Consider the following 21,546-nt stretch of genomic DNA (forward strand, 5'->3'; position numbering starts at 1 on the left):
TGTATGGGTAACATTGGAACAATTTAATTATGTTTAAAAAGTTTAATTTTGGTTGTTGTGGTTTTCTTCCGTCAGTGAATTGATTGTAAATATATCCTTGATTTATTCGACTTTATTTACAAATAATAATATTTTTAATGCATTTTAAAACATTAAATGGAACTTTTCATTTCATGTTAAGTCGTATTCAATTATTTCAATTAACTGATTGACGCTTATTTAAAATAACAAAATTATCCCGCACTACAGGAGATTTTGCTTCTGCTTGTATTTTAACTGGTAACAGTCGTCAATTTTTGAAGAACTATTCGAATGATATATATGATGAAGATGATGTCATATCGAAAGATTTCGGCCACGGCGGCCAATGTAATGTGAGATTAGCCAACTGCACACGTCATATAAATAGTAGACAAGTGTGTGCGCAAACACAGATGCACTGTCTATTCCCTTACTATCATAATCCAACAAGACAAGAAAGAGTTCCGGTGCAGGAAAACGGTTTAACATATTTTCCGAGGCACGGGAGTGTACACACTTCCGACTTCCAGACTCCGATTGCTACTGAGAATCTTCGACAGAAAAACTCAATAATTTTTTCCGGACCTTTTATTATTATTATTTTTTTTTACTATTAATAGCCCAGCGTTTGACCGTTGACTTGCCTGATGTTAAGCATCGACACGGTCTAAGATGTAGCAAATAAATGTAACCTTTGCAGATGTAACCTTTTATGGTTCGACCTGCGGTTTGAGTCCAGGTCGGGCCGTTAAAAAACTCCTGATCTGCAGCCTTATCAATAACCACTAGACCAACGAGACAGTCGAGTGATACACGTATTAGTTGGTACAAGGAGTGATCGTTATTTAGTAAATACTCAAAAATGTACGTGAATGTCGATTGCTCACGTATTTATATAAATATGTATTATGGATAATACGTTCTTTGTACTATTAATACAGGTATACCTGTAGCACGGTAACTTGAGAAAAATAACAAAATAAAATTACATTGGTATGTCAAATATCTAGCGATTCGACACGTATGAATGGATTGAAAAACATTGGTAGTACCAATATCAGAATTTTGTGCGTGCGAATTCACGGGCGTCGAACGTTAACAACGTTTATAATAAATCATTGCCGTATATTTACATTAGATATGTTTTTATAGGGCGCATTTTTGTTAAAAATGTATTCAAGCCTATCCATGTTTTTATAAAAGTTTATCTATATAATATAATCATAATATAAGCAATATTTCACAAATAACATAACCAACCAACGACAATAAATTAATGAAATAAATAATAAATCACCACGATATAGAGCGATGGTCTTCAGTTTATAATATGAGTTGATGTTAAATAAATATATAGAAATCGATATGTATATATTACAATTGCTACAGTGATAAGCATGGTAATAATAAGGTACTCCAGACCGATTTCAGCCACGGAGGCCAATCTCAAGAGAGATTAGCCAACTGCGCAGGAGATATTATAGTGCATACTTGTGCACTATAATATCTCAAAAACAAAAACAGGTGCACTCTCTCTTCCCTCACTCTCATAATCCGATGGGACGTCAATCCGACACGACCGGAAAGAGTTCAGGCGCAGGTCCAACGGCTTTACGTGCTTTCCGAGGCACGGGAGTGTACACACTTCCAATTTCCAGACTCTGGGATGCTACTGAGAATTTTCTGACAGAAAAACCCAATAACTTTTTATAGGCTCGACCTGGGAATTGAACCCAAGACCTCTGGATCTGTAGCCTTACATATAGCCACTAGACCAACGAGGCAGTCAACATGGTACATACGAATGGAAAATACGAAATTTTTGGGCAGGCTACTTCGCCATCGCACCGTTGGCCACCATAAAAATATTTTATTTGCACGAGAATTTTAATATTGCCGTAACTTGTAAGATTTTAGTTTAAATTTGGTGGATACGTTGTTGCAGTAGTAGTTGGTAGTACAATGTTCAAAGTGCGAAAGGGCACCGCGGTCTCTTAATTTTTTATAGAGAATTTTAAAGTTATATATAATAAAAATTAAAACGTACTTTTCATCTGTTTTTAGTTTACAAATAATAAAAGGTGTATGTAAATAAAAGATTAGAGTAGTACTGTTCGCTCCCGATATCCGTGGTTCGCTCACACCGCAGCATTTTCCTTACTTGTTGCGTTATTATACCAGTCCTAACTTCTAAACGAAAGGTCTCATTCGAATGATTCACAGAGATATTTTCATGTATATAATCAACCTTTATTTAATCGCATAAGTATTAATATGATACGTATGTCATCATATCATATCATGTCATCCTCAGGAAAAAAATAATACCGTGGGTTACGTTATTGCTGTTTTACCTCTATATAATAGTATAGAAAACGTTTAAGTCAATTATGTCCTGGGAAATTGTGGCAGTTGTTGAAAAGTGAACTGCATTTACAAATCGACTGGGTACACACCGCAACTCAGCATTTATTCATTTTTCTAGTCCTGAGGGGTTTACTAAGCTTCAGTGCTGACTGCTTAACGGTAAGTTATAACAATTTTTTATTGAATAAGTAATTGAAAGCGTAGTAAACTTTGTTAGTTGGAATTGTTTGATAGCGAATATGATTGCATTAAGCGGAAACATAAGGTAATTTTCTCGAGTTAATTCTAAGTTTAATGAAACGTGTAATCAGACACGTTAGTTTATTATGAACTTTTTGAAAATAATATAACAAAATAAAGTAAGACTTTTGAAGACTCATCATATCAGATAATACACCAGACATACCTAACAATTACAGTCGAATTGGACCAGTGGTCAGAACGCGTGAATCTTAACCGATGATCGTGCGTTCGAACCCGGGCAAGCACCACTGAATTTTCATGTGCTTAATTTGTATTTATAATTCATCTCGTGCTTTTCACTGTAGGAAAACATCGCGAGGAAACCTGCATGTATCTAATTTCACTGAAATTCTGCTACGTGTGTATTCCACCAACTCGCATTGGAGCGGCGTGGTGGAATAAGCTCCAAACGTTCTCCTGGAGAGGAGGCTTTAGCCCAGCAGTGGGACATTCACAGACTGTTACTTATACTTTTTATTTTATTTACCTAACAATACCTTGGATTCAATAGCTAAAGGTGCATTGACAATGTTAGTAGTTTATATATAATTGTCTTGCCTCCCTAAAATAAATAAATAAAAATAGAATAGCTCAAACGATAATATCAAATTACAAGCAATGTACCGAGCACAATAATCGATCTATTAATAACTTCTTTCATGTTGATAGCAAAGTCATTTTAACGTCTGTTTCAAATATATATCGTTTGCATATATCCTTATGCATTTCTAACACGCAGACTAAAGTAATTGACTCATAACTAAATATGATATTTTACCTGAATCAAATATATTTTTAGGGTTGGTGGTTCAAGTCCGTAGGTTTCACCACAATAGATGTCACACGTACCACTTTGGTACAACGAACACATTTCAAAACGAACAGCATTTTTTTTGGCGGAAGGCTAAAGTGCAGACAAAGTCACGTCGCTAAATGATTTGTCGAATTATGGTATGATGCCTGCATAAATTAAACTGAAATGCCTGCAGAAAAAAAAAACTAAAATTAAACTTATCTTAAATTTTTATATAGACTTTGATAACTGGACTTGTCTGAATTTTTCGACTTGGAGATACATAAGTTTCAATACTGTGATCCATGGCGATTTTCAAAATGGTTATGATTTCCTAAAGCTTCTGATCGAACCCACTATTAATGCACCAGCATCATCAGTTGTGGGGTCTTAAATTTTTTAGTCCAGGAATCTACACGGTCGTATGCAAAACATCACAATCGGATGAATGTTTTTGGAACGTTTAAAGAACAAAAATATACAAAGAATTAATAATCTTTATTTATTTAGTCTTATTTTTATTTATTACTTAAGATACAATTAATTTATATTCGAAAATAAATTGGTCAAGACATTCAATTAATTATTTTTTAAAATAAAACTTTTTTAAAAATGTTGCCAGTTGATTTTTGTTTTGTTGTTTAGTAGAATATTTAATCGTTATGTATCTTTGTTAAAATATTAACGCATAGGGACATTAAAATAATAATATCCTGGGATATTATTCACACACGGCCATCTGATCCCAAATTAAGCAGAACTTGTGCTATGGAAACCAGACAAATGATATACTACATATACTACTTTTCTCTTATTCTTTTCTTTAATTGTTTATAAATGATAGCGGACTAAGTACTTTTTATGTTTATCATAATTCAGTTAGCGTTATTATTTAAAGCGGTTGAAGCCGCAAACGAAAGCTGTTGTTCGTAGATGTACATGCCCCTTGATCCAAAGAAACAAAAACGAGACATACATTACCAAACAACGTCTTGACGTAATATTACGAATAAAAAAGTTAATCATCAGTATTTTTTTAGTAAAGGTTAAACAGAAAATCGACATGTCAGTGTTGTTCGTTTGAGGACGGATGTTTATAATTATTGTTATTTCTGGTGTCATCGTTCGAGACTGTGTACTTTTATAAACTAGTTATTGTAAAGTGACTGCACGCTGTGTTAAATTTAAAAAAGGTTACATGACATTAATTTTTGACTTGATATTTCTCCAAATGTCAATCTGAGTGGGAGTTAAGGTAGGTGTACAATTTTTAATAATAATCGTACGTATTTTGATGCCTTTTAATATAAAAATAACTGAATACTTTTAACTGCTTAATAAATTAATTTCTCAGGATACAAAATGGCGGCTCTGGTGACAATCAATTTAATGATTTTCAAGAATCTTTATTTCTACAAAGATCACAATGGTCACAAAAACAGTACCGTCGTTTTAGGAACAGTGTTGGCGTTAAAAAAGTAATAACGAATTAAATATGTCGCAAATAAACTTTGAGATAGACGCTGCACACTTGCCTTGAAACTCAATCTACGTTAAAAAATCTGTGCTGTTGATGTAACCTCTAATATAACGAATATTTATTGTTCACGGTGAAAAATTTACGCTATTGTTTAATGCTAATTAATTGTTTTCAACTAGTTTTTATTCAACTCTTTGCACGGAAAACGAATTAACGTGTTTCTAAGAAATATTTTAACGGATTTCTTTGTGGCCTTATGAATAGTCAGATTTATATTTATCTACAAAAATACTTTAAACAGAATTTTATATAGAATGCCTTTAGAATTAATGACAACGTGTATGCGAAATTTCATGACGATCGGTTGAGTAGGTAAGACGTGTAAGTGTAACAAACAAAAAAATGTACAAATTCACTTTCGCTTATAAAATATTAGCAAGGATGTCAAATATCCATCAGGGTTTTTTAATATAGATAGATAGATGGGCAGATGGACCACTTGATGGTTGTCACCACCGCTTATAGACATCGTTGCTATAAAAAATATTAAGCATTCCAGACATTTTATGCGCTACCAACCTTGGGAACTAAGATGATATGTTTCTTTTGCTTGTAGTTAACCTGGTTCACTCACCCTTCTAACCGGAACACAACATTACTAAGTAGTGCTGATTAACGGTAGAATATAATGTGATGAGTGGGAGGTTCCCTACCCGGACGGGCATGCACAAAGCCCTACCGCTAAATAAGATGTCTGGCAATATTAATTAGATTTGTAAAATTTCTCTCTGAATATTTTTCGCTGAAATTGACCCAAACTGGTTTGAGCTTTCGGAGATTAAGTGAACTGAAAAAAAACTACTAAACCAATGTACATAAAACTTATACCAGAAAATACGTTTTTTAGAAGGTTTAAGTTTAATATAAGTAACTACACTTCACAGTTTTTCTCTTTAAGTACTTAATGCAGTATAACCGAATTCGCGTCGTGATACATCTTCCCTTACTTATAAGTTTGACTAGTTTACAGCGAGATGTAAATTCAGTCAAAATCTATATTTCATTTCATATTAGTCGCGACCTACGTAGCAGTCATCGCGTTATAATATAAAATAATAATATCAAGTCACGTGTCACGTGGATCAAGTTTCGTGACAGTTTATAATCTGTCAGCTCAACCTTGACCGGAATGCAAAAACTAAGTTTACATTTCACTTAACATAAATCAAAGAAAAACATTACAAACAATGCAAGTGCCACATAATTGACTTTGTTTTAAATGCAACGTATTCGATTATAGCGAGCCATAATTTGAATTAAATAGATTTTAACGTAACATTAATAACACATTGGACAATCAATAATTATATTCTATAATGTAGGCATTCGTATCATATATATCTTGGAAATAGCTTTGCTACCCGGACCAAAGATCTATCTGTAGGCACGGGAATGACATCTTCGAAATAAATTGATATGTATTTAAAAACGGCGGTAGGTTTACATTCGATCTTATCTAGTACCATGAATATATATTCATAAGGTCTTATGAAAGCTTGTTGAATATTTATGTGTAATATATTTTTGTGTTTGTAATGTCATATACATTAAGCACGTACAGAATTACAGATCAAAACCACCACTTAGATTATAGAAATCGATAACATATAAATCTATATGGTTACATATTTTACCGCCAGACAGGAATATTTAATATTGTGTTCCGGTTTGAAGAGTTAGCAACTACAGATACAAGAGACGAAACATCTTAGTTTTCAAGGATGGTGGTCCATTGCCATCATAAGTAATGTTCAAGATTTCTTACAGCGACAATTTTTACGGGCGGTGGTAGCCACTTACTGTCAGGTGGCCAATTTGCCCGTCCACCTACTTATAATATTAAAAAATACAATTATTTTTAGAATAATGTTTGACAATTTCTTTGTTTAAATTTTTTTAATTAGTATAAAATTCTCTTTAACGAGATATTCGTTGCAAAAATCCAAGTAGATAATTTTATCTAGTCTTCCTTCTCGGAATTGCAGTAACACAAGGTGTCGCTGATCTGCCCTCAGATTAGTGGAGCTTAAATCATAAAAGAATTGTGTTTAAACAGTAACGTCTTAAGGTAAGATTAGACAAATAAGATAAGATTGAATGGTACAATTTTGCAAATAGAGACAGAAATAGTCACTTTTATGCAACTGTATATTTTGAGACCATAACCGACTAGCATTCGGTTTGTAGATGACAAATATCGCATATGAATTGACTATACCGTGTATTGGCAATGAAGAGATACCCTAGAGGCAATTCGCAGGAAAATTTAAATACGAATATACATACATAAAACTCAATTTATTCTGTTTTGATTAGTGTATTATGTTATTTTTATTTTTATGAATTGAAAAAGTAAGTTATGCACTTAATAAGTTTTAGGTATTTTAAAAGTGCGTTAAATTGAGATAAATAACATTTTTGATGTATTAATAATTATTTAATTATTAATGAAAAGTTTAATTAATTTGATCTTTATATTTTTAAAATAAAACAAGTTTTTTTTTTTCAAATTCCTTATCGATATATTTTACGGGATTATAGGTTTTTTTTATTATGTTGTGTTGTAGTTTCCACTGGTATGAAGTACGTGTTGCCAGGAAATGAAAAAATGCATTCACATAATATGCCTGCATATTTTCATTTACAGGCAGCATCACAATCAAAATTTTTGGTTTGCGCATTTTTTAATCGAACGGTATTCCGGATTCCTAGTTTGGTCTGAATGGTATTCGGCAAGCCTGTCTATGATGGGACCGCATCGGTGTAGTATACGAAGTGCGATGCGTTATACCACCAAGCGCTTGTTTTATTGGAACATGCATATTACATCAACATATGTATTGGACCTAGGTGGAATAAGTTTTATGCTTTTAGGTTTAATGAAAAGTTACATTCATATTGATTTAAAAAATATTAATGATAAAACACTCATTACTTTCAAAAAAAGAATTATATAACTTGAGAAGCAAACCCAATTTGAAAATATTTCCGAAACACATACAATGAAGTAAAATATGTTTAGTAAAAGAACAATGGCAATGTAACGTCGTCTATACATAAAAATTTATGTCTAATAAGTTTGTTTGGTTATCTATTCTTTTATTACCTAAAAAAGGCCGAGATGGCCTAGTGGTTAGAACGCGTGAATCTTAACCGATGATCGTGGGTTCAAACCCGGGCAAGCACCACTGAATTTTCATGTGCTTAATTTGTGTTTATAATTCATCTCGTGCTTGACGGTGAAGGAAAACATCGTGAGGAAACCTGCATGTGTCTAATTTCATTGAAATTATGCCACATGTGTATTCTACCAACGCGCATTGGAGCAGCGTGGTGGAATAAGCTCCAAACCTTCTCCTCAAAAGGGAGAGGAGGCCTTAGCCCAGCAGTGGGACATTAACAGGCTGTTACTGTTACTGTTATTACCTACTAATTCAACCATATAAGCTTTATCTTTATATAGTAGTATATAATATTACCTATACCAAAATACCTAGACTAAAACCAAATAAAATTTTTAAAATACATAAATATAACGTTATCAAATAAAACTATTGTGTTTTAATATCAATAGCAATTTAAAAATATGTATAATTTATATATAGGCATGAGTGTATTTTAATAACAAAATATTACAGATGAAACACATCATATTTATAAATATAATCAAAATCGCGAGCGAAAAAATTGCAAAGAAATAATATTTAATTAAAAAGAACAATAGCCACGTCACACGATCGCAGACGTAAACTACTCAGATATGATAAAAACTTCGCAACGTGTAAAATACACAAATAATAATTATTAATTCCTACATTATACTTTACCTTGTTAGCGCTTCCCCTTCACAGTTCGCTGGACAGCAATTTAAACACCACCTAAAAATATTTACTACGAAATATATATAAGTGTATTTCTCTAGAATAATTCGCAATGCAATAAGTATTCAATGTTTATAATAAATAAACGATAAAAAAAAACATCTGTTTACATATTTGCCACGTACGTATTATGTTCTTCTCAAGCTTTGAGAATATGGGTGGGATTTACGTATATCTTTTTAAAACATATTTTGACAGTTATATTATATATTTATTTTCTATATATTATGTAATGTATTCTATGTACTGTTATTTTTATAATATATAAGATTATATATATGTATATATAATATATTATGGGCTATAGTTTGACGTTAAGGCTAACAGCACTGCTGCTTGTTCAATTATGAGATATTCGGAATACCTCAGTGTGATGACCCTTTTGCAAATAATAAATCGTTAAATTAATAATTTGCTTGTATTTTAACAATATGCAACGTTTGTTTCGTATGTATCTATGTATGTCCATATAAATCTCAGATATATGTAGGTTTCAATTACTTTAAAAAAAATCATCGTTCACCTCAGTGATTGGAGTGAAAACTAAAGTAAGGGAACGGTGCAATCGAAATAAACTGTTATCGCTACCGTGACATAAGTGTATAATATGACTTTACGTGATCTGAAAACTATTGATTTTTCTTCGACTTATTATGGTGATATTTTATTAATATTAATTCAGGTCGCGATAAAATCAATACACTATTACTTACGATGCATTTGTATTGAAAATTGACAATTTGTATTTGTAAATGTTTGTAACGCAACGTTGTTATAGCTTTTATTGAGAACCTTGCAGAATTATTTGTTCAGAACGCTTGTTCGTGTTTTCCATTTGCCTAGAGTGGAGACGCTGATTTGTATCCGTTTTTGTTTCTTATTAATGGCTTGTAATTGTGTCAATATTGTATTAAGTTGAATGTAAAACTTTGAAAAACGATGTATATACATATTTCAGTATGAGGATAATGATATTCCGAGAAATAATTTGTTAACATACTGTATTTTCTATTACACGAAAACTTTTTCATGGTCGTATTTTTAACAGTTATCGAAAATTGAAATAATATATCGAAACGGTTAAAGATAAACTAGCGAAACGTTACATAAATTTTAAAAAGTGCATTTTGGTTAACAATGATTTGATTTTCATGTCATTACTTTTTTTTTACACTAATGAAGTACCCAATATTCTATCCTACTTTAATATCGATTTTTTTGCCTTTTATTAGTTTCATTCCCATTCAGTATAATTGTGTAAGAAATATAACAATTACTTTTATAATATTGGTAAGACACAGTAGTTTTATTATAATTACATTTTAATCGTGTATCAAATCTAATTAAAAGAACTCATATTTATAAATCGCGTTGTTTTTTTTTGTATCTTTGTAAGCACACAAATGTACCTAAAACTCATTTATTTAAGCAAAGCGTATGGAAGTCAGTCAGAGACAACTTTAATTTAAAATATATTCTGTGACTATTCATCTGATTAATTAAAATGTAGTTTGTCTTTCAGAATTCCTATGTAGCTACTTTTGCCTTTTTCTCGTTGAATATTTATAATATGTAATTATAAATACATATTATATTATAATTACATTTATAAATATTCAACGACGAACTAAATACATATAATATGTATGTAATTTTTCTTCTTTTGTATATAAGGTATATTGTGTCTAAAACTCATTTTAACTCGAAATATCATAGAACCACTTTAATTAAAAAAATATATATATAAAAAGTCCCATACTACGGAGCATTAAATGCAATTTTCCGTATTCAACATTCCTATTATTTATTCCGTTTGACGTCTGAAATCCATTATGAGAGTACAATCTATTCATTCCGTCGCTGGCGCTAGATGTCTCTGTTTTCCCTCAAAAGTGACTGCTCAGTGGCGCACTCAACTTACTTTGCAATGTGTAGTACCAAAACCAGCCATACTTTTTCGTCATTGTTGCATTATTCTTCGAACCGCGTGCTTTATCAAACCACGGTGCAAGACGACGAATTGGATTCAAGGTTTGAGGCACTCTCGAAAGTCAAGTAAATGAAGAATTGCGAAAGTTTGATGATCCTAATGCTTCACTACTTTGATTTCAAATGGAGTATAGTTTAGCAGCGTTATCCAACGCTGTCATGGCTTAAAATAAATCGGTAAATTGCCTACATCCATTTATGTAAAACTGGAACTTTTCGATAATGATTCGCCCTATAAAAGTGTATCACACGACATATTTCAAAAAATCTGCGGAAAACTTGCAGAGGTGTTGGAACTTCGTCGTCGTGCTATTGTCAAGCCTATTAAAGGCAAGTACGTCCGGGAAGTTATAGAAAAAATACCTCCTTCGGCCGAATTAAATTCAGCCATCAGGCTTTATCTGCTTATGTCCATAAAATACACACAACTTGTGTATTTTGTGTAGGTGGACAAACTTCAGAAGCAGTATGCCCACAGCTTCTGCGGCAACTCGACCTGCATCCTCTAGCCCGTTAACTTCTAAAGACAAAAATTTTCGTATTCGCTCTACAAAATCGGAAACCAATACTACAATCAAACAAAAGGATAAAAAAGATTTTAGTGCTCATTGCAACCAAAACAATTCTGGCTTAAGCCAAAAGGGAGGACACAAAAGCCACAGACAAAGTAAACAAAACTTTACAAGTAAATGAATCGAGTGGTTTTATAGGGCGTTGTCTAAGGCTCTTTCAAAAGCAGTGGGTAGTTCTTAGAGTACCTCAACTTTGCAACCTTCATCACCTACTACCTAGGTTACATTGTCGCGCTTTGCAGCACCACAACAACAAGCTTCGTCTGAACCTTCAAGCCCAAGTCAGGCAGATTCATAATAACAACGGCACCTAGACCTCAAAAACAGATCGCTGATTTGCCCGAGAAAACTTCAAGACATAAAGACGAATCAATAAGACACATGCACAACCTATGCGTGTCCTCCGGCTCAAGTGGACAAACTGCACCTGGAAGCCTCGCTCATTTCGGGTGGGATTCGTTGATCCACAATTGGTCTATAGAAGAGAAACAGCTTTAGTCATCCTGCTGGCGCGATTCTACGCTTAAGACTTAAACCCAGGTATGGACGAAGTAGTCACGCTGGTGTGAAAACAGTGGTATCGATCAGCGCTTGTTCTCTCCGGCCGAGATCGCACGCTACTTAGGCCATCCGCACAAAAGGACAATATAAACGATCTGTAAGACCATCTCCAGCGCGAAGGTTTCATCCAGCCACATATTTAAGCTCTTCGTGCTGAAAGCTATCTCCATAGCAAACCTCCTACGCTAAAGATCCCTATTCAGAATGCAAGTGTAGTCATCGAACAACTAAAAGACATTAGCCCCGATCCTACTAGCCTCTATGAGGTTTTGAAACGCACGCTATTGCTGTTAGCATCAGGGCACAGCGTGCATGATCTGACCCTTTGACATTGTGATACAAATCATTTTGTGGATAATTCAGACTCAATAACACTAACACCCATGTTTGGGTCGAAAAAAGATTCAAGATCACATTGTCAATCAGATTGGATACTCTCAACTGTATCTGAAAGAAATATTGATCCGTATTGGGTAAGAACTCTAAAAGAAATATCGGGCAACTCCAGAGTGTCTATACCAAATCTTTTTATCACTATCACACTAGGAGCCTCTAGTAAGTAAGTAAGTAGTGGTAAGCCAGCCACAGTGACTATAATTGGTGGTTGGGTTAGGAAAGTGTTGTCTGAAAGCTGGCATCCATGCTCAGGTATCTTCAGATCGGCACTCATCCTTGAACTGGCTGGAAAAGTATCCTATTAACTATATTCTGGATAAAGCCAATTGGCAACATGAAAGTAAATTCAGAAAATTCTATTGTAAAACAATTCTACCATGATTGTTGATTCAGTAAAATTCTTGTCTCACTTTTTCTTTTCTAAACAATCACTCAACAAGACATCGATTCTTCACTTATTTTATTCTTAATTTTATTCAATTGAATATATTTTTCATTTTCATTGTAAGAGCTCGCACGTAGTTCAAATCAACAAGATGATCTTACGAGTATTCTACGAGTACTCGATAATTTATGAAGCTATTATTAAATAACTATTAATTTCATAAAGGCAGCCTTTATTACATTATTGCGTTGTTTATTTTTAATAACCTTCTTTTACCTAAAAATAAAATTTTAGTTTTAGTTAAAATTTGTATATTTTCTTCGAACATGAAATATCAATACAAAAGATATTTTTAATTAATTTTACAAAATAACTTAGACAGTGCCTCGATGGCGAGATTCATGTTTAAACATCGCGTTCTTACATTGGACTTTCTAGGATTCAATTCAATTTAGAGAAATGTATACTTTGTTAATTTCGAGTCAAACTATTTATTCTTGAGTCGCAGCCACAATAAAACTTTCAGAATAAAAGTTCTTACGTCAATACAACAGGATTTAACAGTAAGTTATGTGACCCTTTACGTATTAACAATAGTTCACAGCGAATCAAAAATGAGTCAACTAATAACCAACTAAATATATGCCGAAATGAATATATTTTGTTTTGCTTAAATATAGGATTACAATACTTATGGTTCTATTAAATACCAAGCTTATGACTTATAAAAAAACGAAAATAAACCCAGTAAAAAACTTAATTAACGTAAAATTCGGTTCACGAATCTTTATTTTTTTTAAAGTCAGTTAAAGGCAGTGTTTTTATAATGCAAGTTGTTGATTTGCGAGCAAAATTGTTTGCATATCCAATACCCGCTTATTGTCCTACAGCAGAGTGCGCTTGCCGGGTTTCGACATAGCGATGCGCTGTGGAAACAACGAATTAAATGATATGAATGTTAATACACCAGCATAACAATCATTCAAATATTTAGTTAGTAATTTGAATTGCTGACTTAACTCGCTAAAACACCTAGAATATTCTAGATTATTTTTGTTTTGTTCTTTTTTCGTAGCCAAAGGTATTGCACCATATAGCTATGACACATTCTAGTTCGCTTTAAAATTCTTGATATTTTTTTAACCTAACACCGTTTTAGGACTTCTACTTTGACTTTTTTTTAATTCTCAATTCAGCAATAAATTATATTCACCAATAGTATCCGTGTAATAACTAGAATATTTTTTTTTTACATAAATACGAAGGCATTGTTGATGTTTAATTCTTTGTCTGGCTAGACCAATTAAAATACTACTATTAATAGACAGCGACTGTAGGCATACATTTTATAAAGATTGAATAAGTACTTTATTGTTCGTGTTAATTGTTACTCGTTTCATGTTAAAATATGTACCTATAGTTAAATGAAACTACTCGCAAATTGATTAAGGAAACAAAACTATTGCTTATAGTTCCTCTGCTTTTTAGGGCTTTCTTTTACCTTTGTTATAAATTCGAAATGTTCCAGTTTCATTAAATATCTTAAGAAATTTTTCCACCAACCTTTATTTAATAAGAATAATTGCATAAAATAGGAAGCACTTGAAGGTTGAATTCGCTTTGTTCGAAAATAAATAAATTTTCGCATCGGCAACAATAAAAATATTATTGTTTAGCATTCGCATGACATCAGCTAAGTTTTAAGTTACAATAGTGTTCCTAGCAACTTTGTTTTAATCTTTTACACGAACGGAACACACACGGACCTGAAGCTTGTTCTAAATGCTATTGTATTTTTTTTTTAAATAACGTCAAATAAAAGGACTATTACACAGCACCATTATGGTCTTAATAATTCGCCTGGTTTTTAAGATTAACGCGACAATGTCAATTAAAATGAGATTAATGGATATAATAATAACTTAAGTAGTTCTTATCTAGAAACAAAGAATGAAAGAAATTAAACAATATTATATGACAATTACAATTGACAATATAATATTCAATACGTACCAATATATTGATAGGCTATGTCGATGGCGTCACTGAGTGATGTTGTGACGTTCTCAAAGATTACAATTTATAAATAATATTGCCTAATGACACATTAAACCAAAAATTAACATAAAATATACAATTTAACCAACATGCTGCTAAATTACGAGGTACCTATAATATTGTTACTTAAACATGCATATGGATGAATGTCATTATAATAAATACATGCGATGAATATGATTACGAAATATAATTAAGCTATTTACATGTAAAGGGCAAGGTAATGTAGAATGTTTTAACAACTTTGAAAGTTTTCTTAAAGAATAGTAAAATATCCATAATAAAGACGACGACGACGGACTTGTACATTCAACATCGAAAATGTATAAATTGGCGATGATTGCATGCAGCCTTTGTTTAAATATAAATGTTTTTTTTTTTTTTTTATTTATATCAACAAAACAATATGAAAATAAAAAATACTATTTATAACAAAACATTCCACCTATAAAAATATACTAAAAATATATTTTTTGGCCAAACGTTTATTTTATTTAGATATCAATTTTTAAATCTTTTGTTATTGTTATAAATGTACAGAAAATGCTTTGGATAATATATATGGTAAATTAATAATTTATATGCTGACTGTACTTAAAAAAAACAAAAAGACAAAAGTGTTTCTGCGAGTTGGCACATTATCTCAGAGAACAATTAATATAGATTTAACATTATCGCACAGTTATATATAATGTAGTTAAAAATATAAAACAAGTTTATTAATACACACGGTGTTTTCAAGAGGGAATTGACAATGTGGTATTGGGGTCAAATAAGGGCCATATGAAAGGTCATTATATATATGGCTGAGAAAATATTTTTAATACAGATTGTTACTGAGGCTTTAAAACAAGCCTGCTGTGCTAATTGGGTTCAAGAGCGATGTAAAACATTCATTAGAGTCTATTTAAAAGCTTTTTGTTAATGTCACCGCGTACACAAAATCAGTATTGACAGTATATTATAACGTATTTAAGCAAATAAATCATCACCTATAATCATGTACCTAATTATTTACACGCATTATATATAGTTTTCATGTGTGCGTGGAAGTGTTATATATTAAAATTCGAATATTATTTGCGATTATTAATTTTTTTTTTCTTGGCAAACGTTATCTTTTTCTATATGTTACTGCGTGTATATGTACATAAATGTTTGACTCTTTACCGCTGACTTAATGAATTAAAGTTCCGATAATATATTATGCCACAATATATTGCTGATGTCGGTGAAGCTCATTGATTGGTCTTTTTATAGACTACCAGTCTGATTACTTTACTAACCGCTCCAGGTATCCCAGCTGAGATGAAGAGCGCCAGCGTGTCAGGCCAGGGCAACAGCTTGTACTGCTCCCACCACCTTTTCACAACCAGGCTGACGTAGAAGCCCAGAACGAACGACATGGGTATAGATTCGCTCTGCGCGCCGAAATACTGACGCACCTTCTCGAATATTCTGTAAACAGACAAAGCATTAGTTTAGGAATACAGAGCAAAATAAGAATTTTTGTCTTAAGAATTAATTTATTTAAAAAATATATAATTCCGAGAGGAACTCTGTTAACAACAATCGATTGACATGTTCATTGAACATTTTCTTGGTTTTGCCCAAGTTCATCCGGAGTTCAGTTCGAACAGAAGAATCAGCCAGGCTGCTTAGCATAAGCTGCATGTCCTGCGCGGTTTGCAAACATGAAAGACGTAATTCTTTAACCTATAAACTGTGATCGGATCGAATATCGTATCGAATAATGTAAAAAATCAATAGATAGCAGCCACATAAAATATATATAGATGTTTATTATTATCGTATCGTAATCGTATCATAATATTGTGAAAACGTTTTTGCATATTATATAAGCTAGGAAATACAATGATTTTTCCGTAAATCTATTCTGTAACTTTAAAGTTTTAATACGGGAACAATACAAATATTATTCTGTTTTCTATTGTAAACATTTTTCTTGAAATTTCTTATCACTAACATTTTCAAAAGTCTTAGCAAGTATCGTCGTAGCTTCAAAGGAAATATAAGGTATTTAAAAAGAAATTTATAAACTTCCTTGTGAGTTTTATTTGTAGTCGAGTTGAAGTTTTAAAGTGAAGTAACATTTGTTTAGCTGCAACTGTCTGTACTTGAAATACATTAAGTCAAAATTATCATCATAACCTACGATAATTAAAATATGTGGTAATAGCACCATTACTGGTGGTAGAGTTTTGTGCAAGCTCGTCTGGGTAAGTACCATCCACTCATCGGATAGTCTACCGCAAAACACCAGTACTTGGTATTCTTGTGTTCCGGTTTGAAGGGTGAGTGAGCCAGTGTAATTACAGGCACAAGGGACATAACATCTTAGTTTCCAAGGTTAGTGGCGCATTGGTTATATAAGCGATGGTTAACATTTCTTCCAATGCCAATGTCTATGGCCGTTGGTGACCACTTACCATCAGGTGGCCCGTATGCCAGTCCGTATTCCTATTCTATAAAAAAATAGTAGCTCTCCAACAATTGTTGGTATTTAAACTACTCTTTATCATGAAGTGACTTACATAATTTGTATTTATTTTTCAAAACTAAGCATAGCCTTAAATGACAACTAACTTGAATACCATTATGCGCCTTATTCAGGAGATTTTAAAGTTCGCTTCGTATTTTGCTTTCGTAGGTACATATGAGTATGGGTTGCCGTCATATCATTTACCTTAAGCATGCTTTAGTGAGTATTTAAACGATTATAGTGATAAATTAACGCGAGCTAATTAACGATTTTTATTTTGTATGTGTAATATATCAAAGTCAAATATGTCAAAGATTGATTTGAAAACCCGTCGTCGAAATATCTTTACTGGATATGATAAATGCCTTTATTTATAGATACCCAATAAATTGCAAATTCAGCTTTTGTGTTGTATGTTTTGGCGAGATCTGGCAGATTTTGACTCGCCTATTTCCGGTCTGTTCGAAATCCAATAGACATACGAATGAAATGCAAATATCGTATGAACTATTAATGGCCTGACAGAGTATATTATATATTATATATATATATATATATATATATATATACTGAACAATAGTTTATACTTTTAACATTCCTAATAATTATAAGGATAATTAAATTTTGAAAAAATACAACATTTTTAAGTGGCCTATTTGTCCGTGTGCAGTCCCCCTGTAGTTCAAAAAGACCAAATATGTTTCTTTTATATAATCTATAGAATACATTCATATATAAGAAGTAACAATATACGTATACCAAGAAAATAATATTTATTATGCATTCCATAAAAATATGAAAGAAAAATGTAAATCGCATTGAAACTAATATAGATGGTCAATGGTTAAAGCTTTTATCTCAATATTATATTATCGTTCTATCAGAAGCTGAAATATTATTTCCACGTCCATGTTTAATTATTCAAACTGTAAATTCTCCGATATATACGGTAAAGTCGAATGCTACTTTTGTTATTTTATGGTCATATCTTAATTTAACTGACCGATTTTTTATCTCAGGTCTAAACGAAAATCATGAAGACAAAATGTCTTCGTTTGGACTTACGGGTTCGGGACATTTCTTAAACTGAGTCCACACAAAACGAAACAAATTTTGTGTTCCTCAAAACGCTTCGATCACAATTTTTTCTGTAATTACATTATTGAGTATTATTTTTATTATTATTTTTTTAGCGAATTGTAAGCAAGCTCAGATAAAATTCATCAATAAGATACCTAAAATTGAAATAACACTACCAAATAAAATAAAGAATTAGAAGACTGTAACGGAAAGTAAAAAATAAGCTTTATGTATAAAAAGTATTAGATGAACATAGTTTCAGGACACTCTTACTTATAATATAGGTAGGTACGGGTGATGGACCATCTTAAGTAGTCACCATCACCCATAGACTTTGGCGCTGTAAGAAATATTAACTAACCCTTACATTGCTAATGCGCCCTCAACCTTGGTAATTAAGGTGTTATATACCTAGTACCTGTAGATACACTGGGTCAGTTATCCCTCAAGCGGAACACAAGAAAACTGAAAAATATTGCTGTTTGCCGGTAAAATATGCGATGAGTGGGTGGTCCTTAACCAGAGGGGCTTGCGCAAAGCCCTACCAGGAAACATAAATCAAAAACATCATAGTAATGACAAAATTATAGCAAGAGAGGCGAAATGTAAGTAATACTTCAGTTCCAAGTAACGTAAGTAAGATACGAATACAATAAACGAGTGTAAGACGAGCAATTGACGTTATCAGAGGTGGTCAGATAGGACTTTGCATGTTTTCAATTGATAACGTTAACTAATAGAGCGCAAAATAATATTTTAAACGAATCAAAATGCAAAAGGCAATTAGCATATCCCGTAAAGTCCAATATAAAATGTGTAATTAAGCAAACAACAATGATTAAGTGCACATGAAGAAAATTTCGATGGCTCGGTCACTTTGTATCAAAAATATAATGAGTTATTTTTGGTTCAGAAAATTAATTAGTACACTCATTGTCTAAATGTAATTGAGACAAAGGCGAGCCGTCGATCAGCGTGTACTGATATAATGGATTAACAAAAGCACTCTGAATTCACTCTGCATTCGTGGGATGTCAATTTTCAAATAACCTGCACAAATAATAGACATTTCTACATAGGTGCGATTTTTGGGCTAGTGTGTTTGTGTTTTGAAACGTAGCACTGGGTCGTAATATTTGATCGTTTTTAAGGTGGGATTAGAACTTATTCCGAAATAGCGCAAGTTCTACTAGTATTTAAATACTTGAATGTATTGAATGTCTTACATATTTAAACGTTGTTTAGCGGGTGAGTAATTAAAAGATGTTGCGTTTTCTTCTTTCGAATGTCAAATCAATTATGTCAGAAAGAGAGAAATTTGTACTTAATTAAATAACTGCTAAGTAGTTTATAAGTAAGACCGTTAATGATTAAGTAGAATGTGTTTTTTAGGTTATGGAAAAGAAAATTAATATTATATAAAGCTTTTTATCTTGACCACAATATAAAATCGATTTTAGCATTGTAATTAATTTCTCACACATTAGATTATTATATAATATTTTTACATAGTTTTTTAAAACATGATATTTTTTTAAACGAATCGAGTTACGCACGTGAAAAACTAGTCTGAATCTTGAAGATTTATAGCGAATATATCATATGCCCGAAATTTTGACATCGACCTTAAGTAGTAACTGCAGTGACATATGTATGTACGTTTTTAATTTGACTCGTTGTCCTTATATATTACATGCTTTGGTAAATTACCTTGTCCGCTAACGAATAACTTTGCTGTCATATTAAAACAAATATAATACGTAACACTGCACGTGCTGTAAAAATTTCATAATTATATTTTTAAATAATTTCGAAACTAATGCAATTTGTACAAAACTTTGTGGCAATGAAAAAAATTCAACATGAAAAACTGTGTTGTACGAATGTGACTTACTACAGCCTAAATATTATGTCCAGAAACGATTTATAGAGACTTTAACGATATTGAGCTAGCAGGCTACATAAAATGTAAATTCCTTGAGGAATGCAACTTGTACAGACCTTAATATCCGCCAACGCATCAGCATATTTTTATACATACAAAGGATTTTTATAAGTCATTGAAAACCCACGCAAACAACAAATTTATCTAACTTTTATTTACAAAGTTCCTTGTAATCTAATTGTTTCCGAAAATTCAATCGAAATAAATTGATTGTTGTTTGATATTAGGCGCCCACGAAGTAGTAATTAGCGGTAATAGAGATGCGGGTAATAAAAAATCGTTATATTTGAAAGAACCAACGACAGATTTTACTGGTGGTAGGGCTTTGTGCAAGCTCGTCTGGGTAGGTACAACTCACTCATCAGATATTCTACCGCAAAACAGCAGTACAGGCACAAGGGATATAACATCTTCGTTCCCAAGGTTGGTGGCGCATTGGCGATGTAAGCGATGGTTAACATTTCCTACAATGTCAATGTCTATGGGCGTTGGTGACCGCTTGCTATCAGGTGGACCATATGCTCGTAGGTAGGCACCTATACTTAAGAAAAAAAAATACTTAGAACTATTACAAACATCATTGCTCCTTACGTGTTTTTTTAAGGTAATAATTATTCTTTACAAAATTATCGAGAAATAAGTTATAATAATAACAATTGTTAGTTAGGCATTTTAAAAAGAGAAATCACTTACTATGATCAATAGTAGGATTGCAAAGGAATAAGTTTAGATTATTTGTTTGGTCCGGTTTCAATGAATATGGAGCTTTAGTATTATTTTAGTTTCTGGACGAATATTGACTGTATAGTATGTCAATATCGTTCATATTTTAACCTAATATGCCAATGAAAAAAAAAACAAATATTTTATCGAAAACTTTAATTTAATTCTCTGATAATTGTCTTTTAAACTTAAGAATTCGAATCATTAATCATAGAAATATTATGAGAAATTAAAATAAACGCTTGAAAGTATAGGCGGGTTATGTTGTGCGATGTATTCGGAGTACGGTCGAATAGATAGTTTTGAATAAAAAAACACGTGATAAAAGTAAAGTCCGCAGTTGGGACGGGTGGCTGTCAAGCGTCAGAGCGTCACGGTAGCATTCGAAAGCGATCCCGTGGCGCTCCTCGTTAAGACCTGGTTTTTTAGTGGATTTTCCGAAACCGGGGCGCACTCGGCGCCTTGGACACCGGCGAGCTCCATATACCA

At 32.4% G+C, this 21,546-nt stretch overlaps 1 protein-coding gene across 1 annotated transcript in view; it reads right to left on the reverse strand.

Moving 5' to 3' along the window:
• Positions 1–21,546, reverse strand: part of LOC126780484 (bestrophin-4) — a 74,103-nt gene that overhangs the window by 18,284 nt on the left and 34,273 nt on the right. Inside the window, exon 3 of the mRNA XM_050505013.1 lies at positions 16,093–16,264. Coding sequence (XP_050360970.1) covers positions 16,093–16,264 — 172 coding nt within the window. The remainder of the gene's footprint in view (positions 1–16,092; positions 16,265–21,546) is intronic.

This window comes from Nymphalis io, chromosome Z (assembly GCF_905147045.1).
Source record: "Nymphalis io chromosome Z, ilAglIoxx1.1, whole genome shotgun sequence".
Taxonomy (NCBI): Eukaryota; Metazoa; Arthropoda; class Insecta; order Lepidoptera; family Nymphalidae; genus Nymphalis; species Nymphalis io.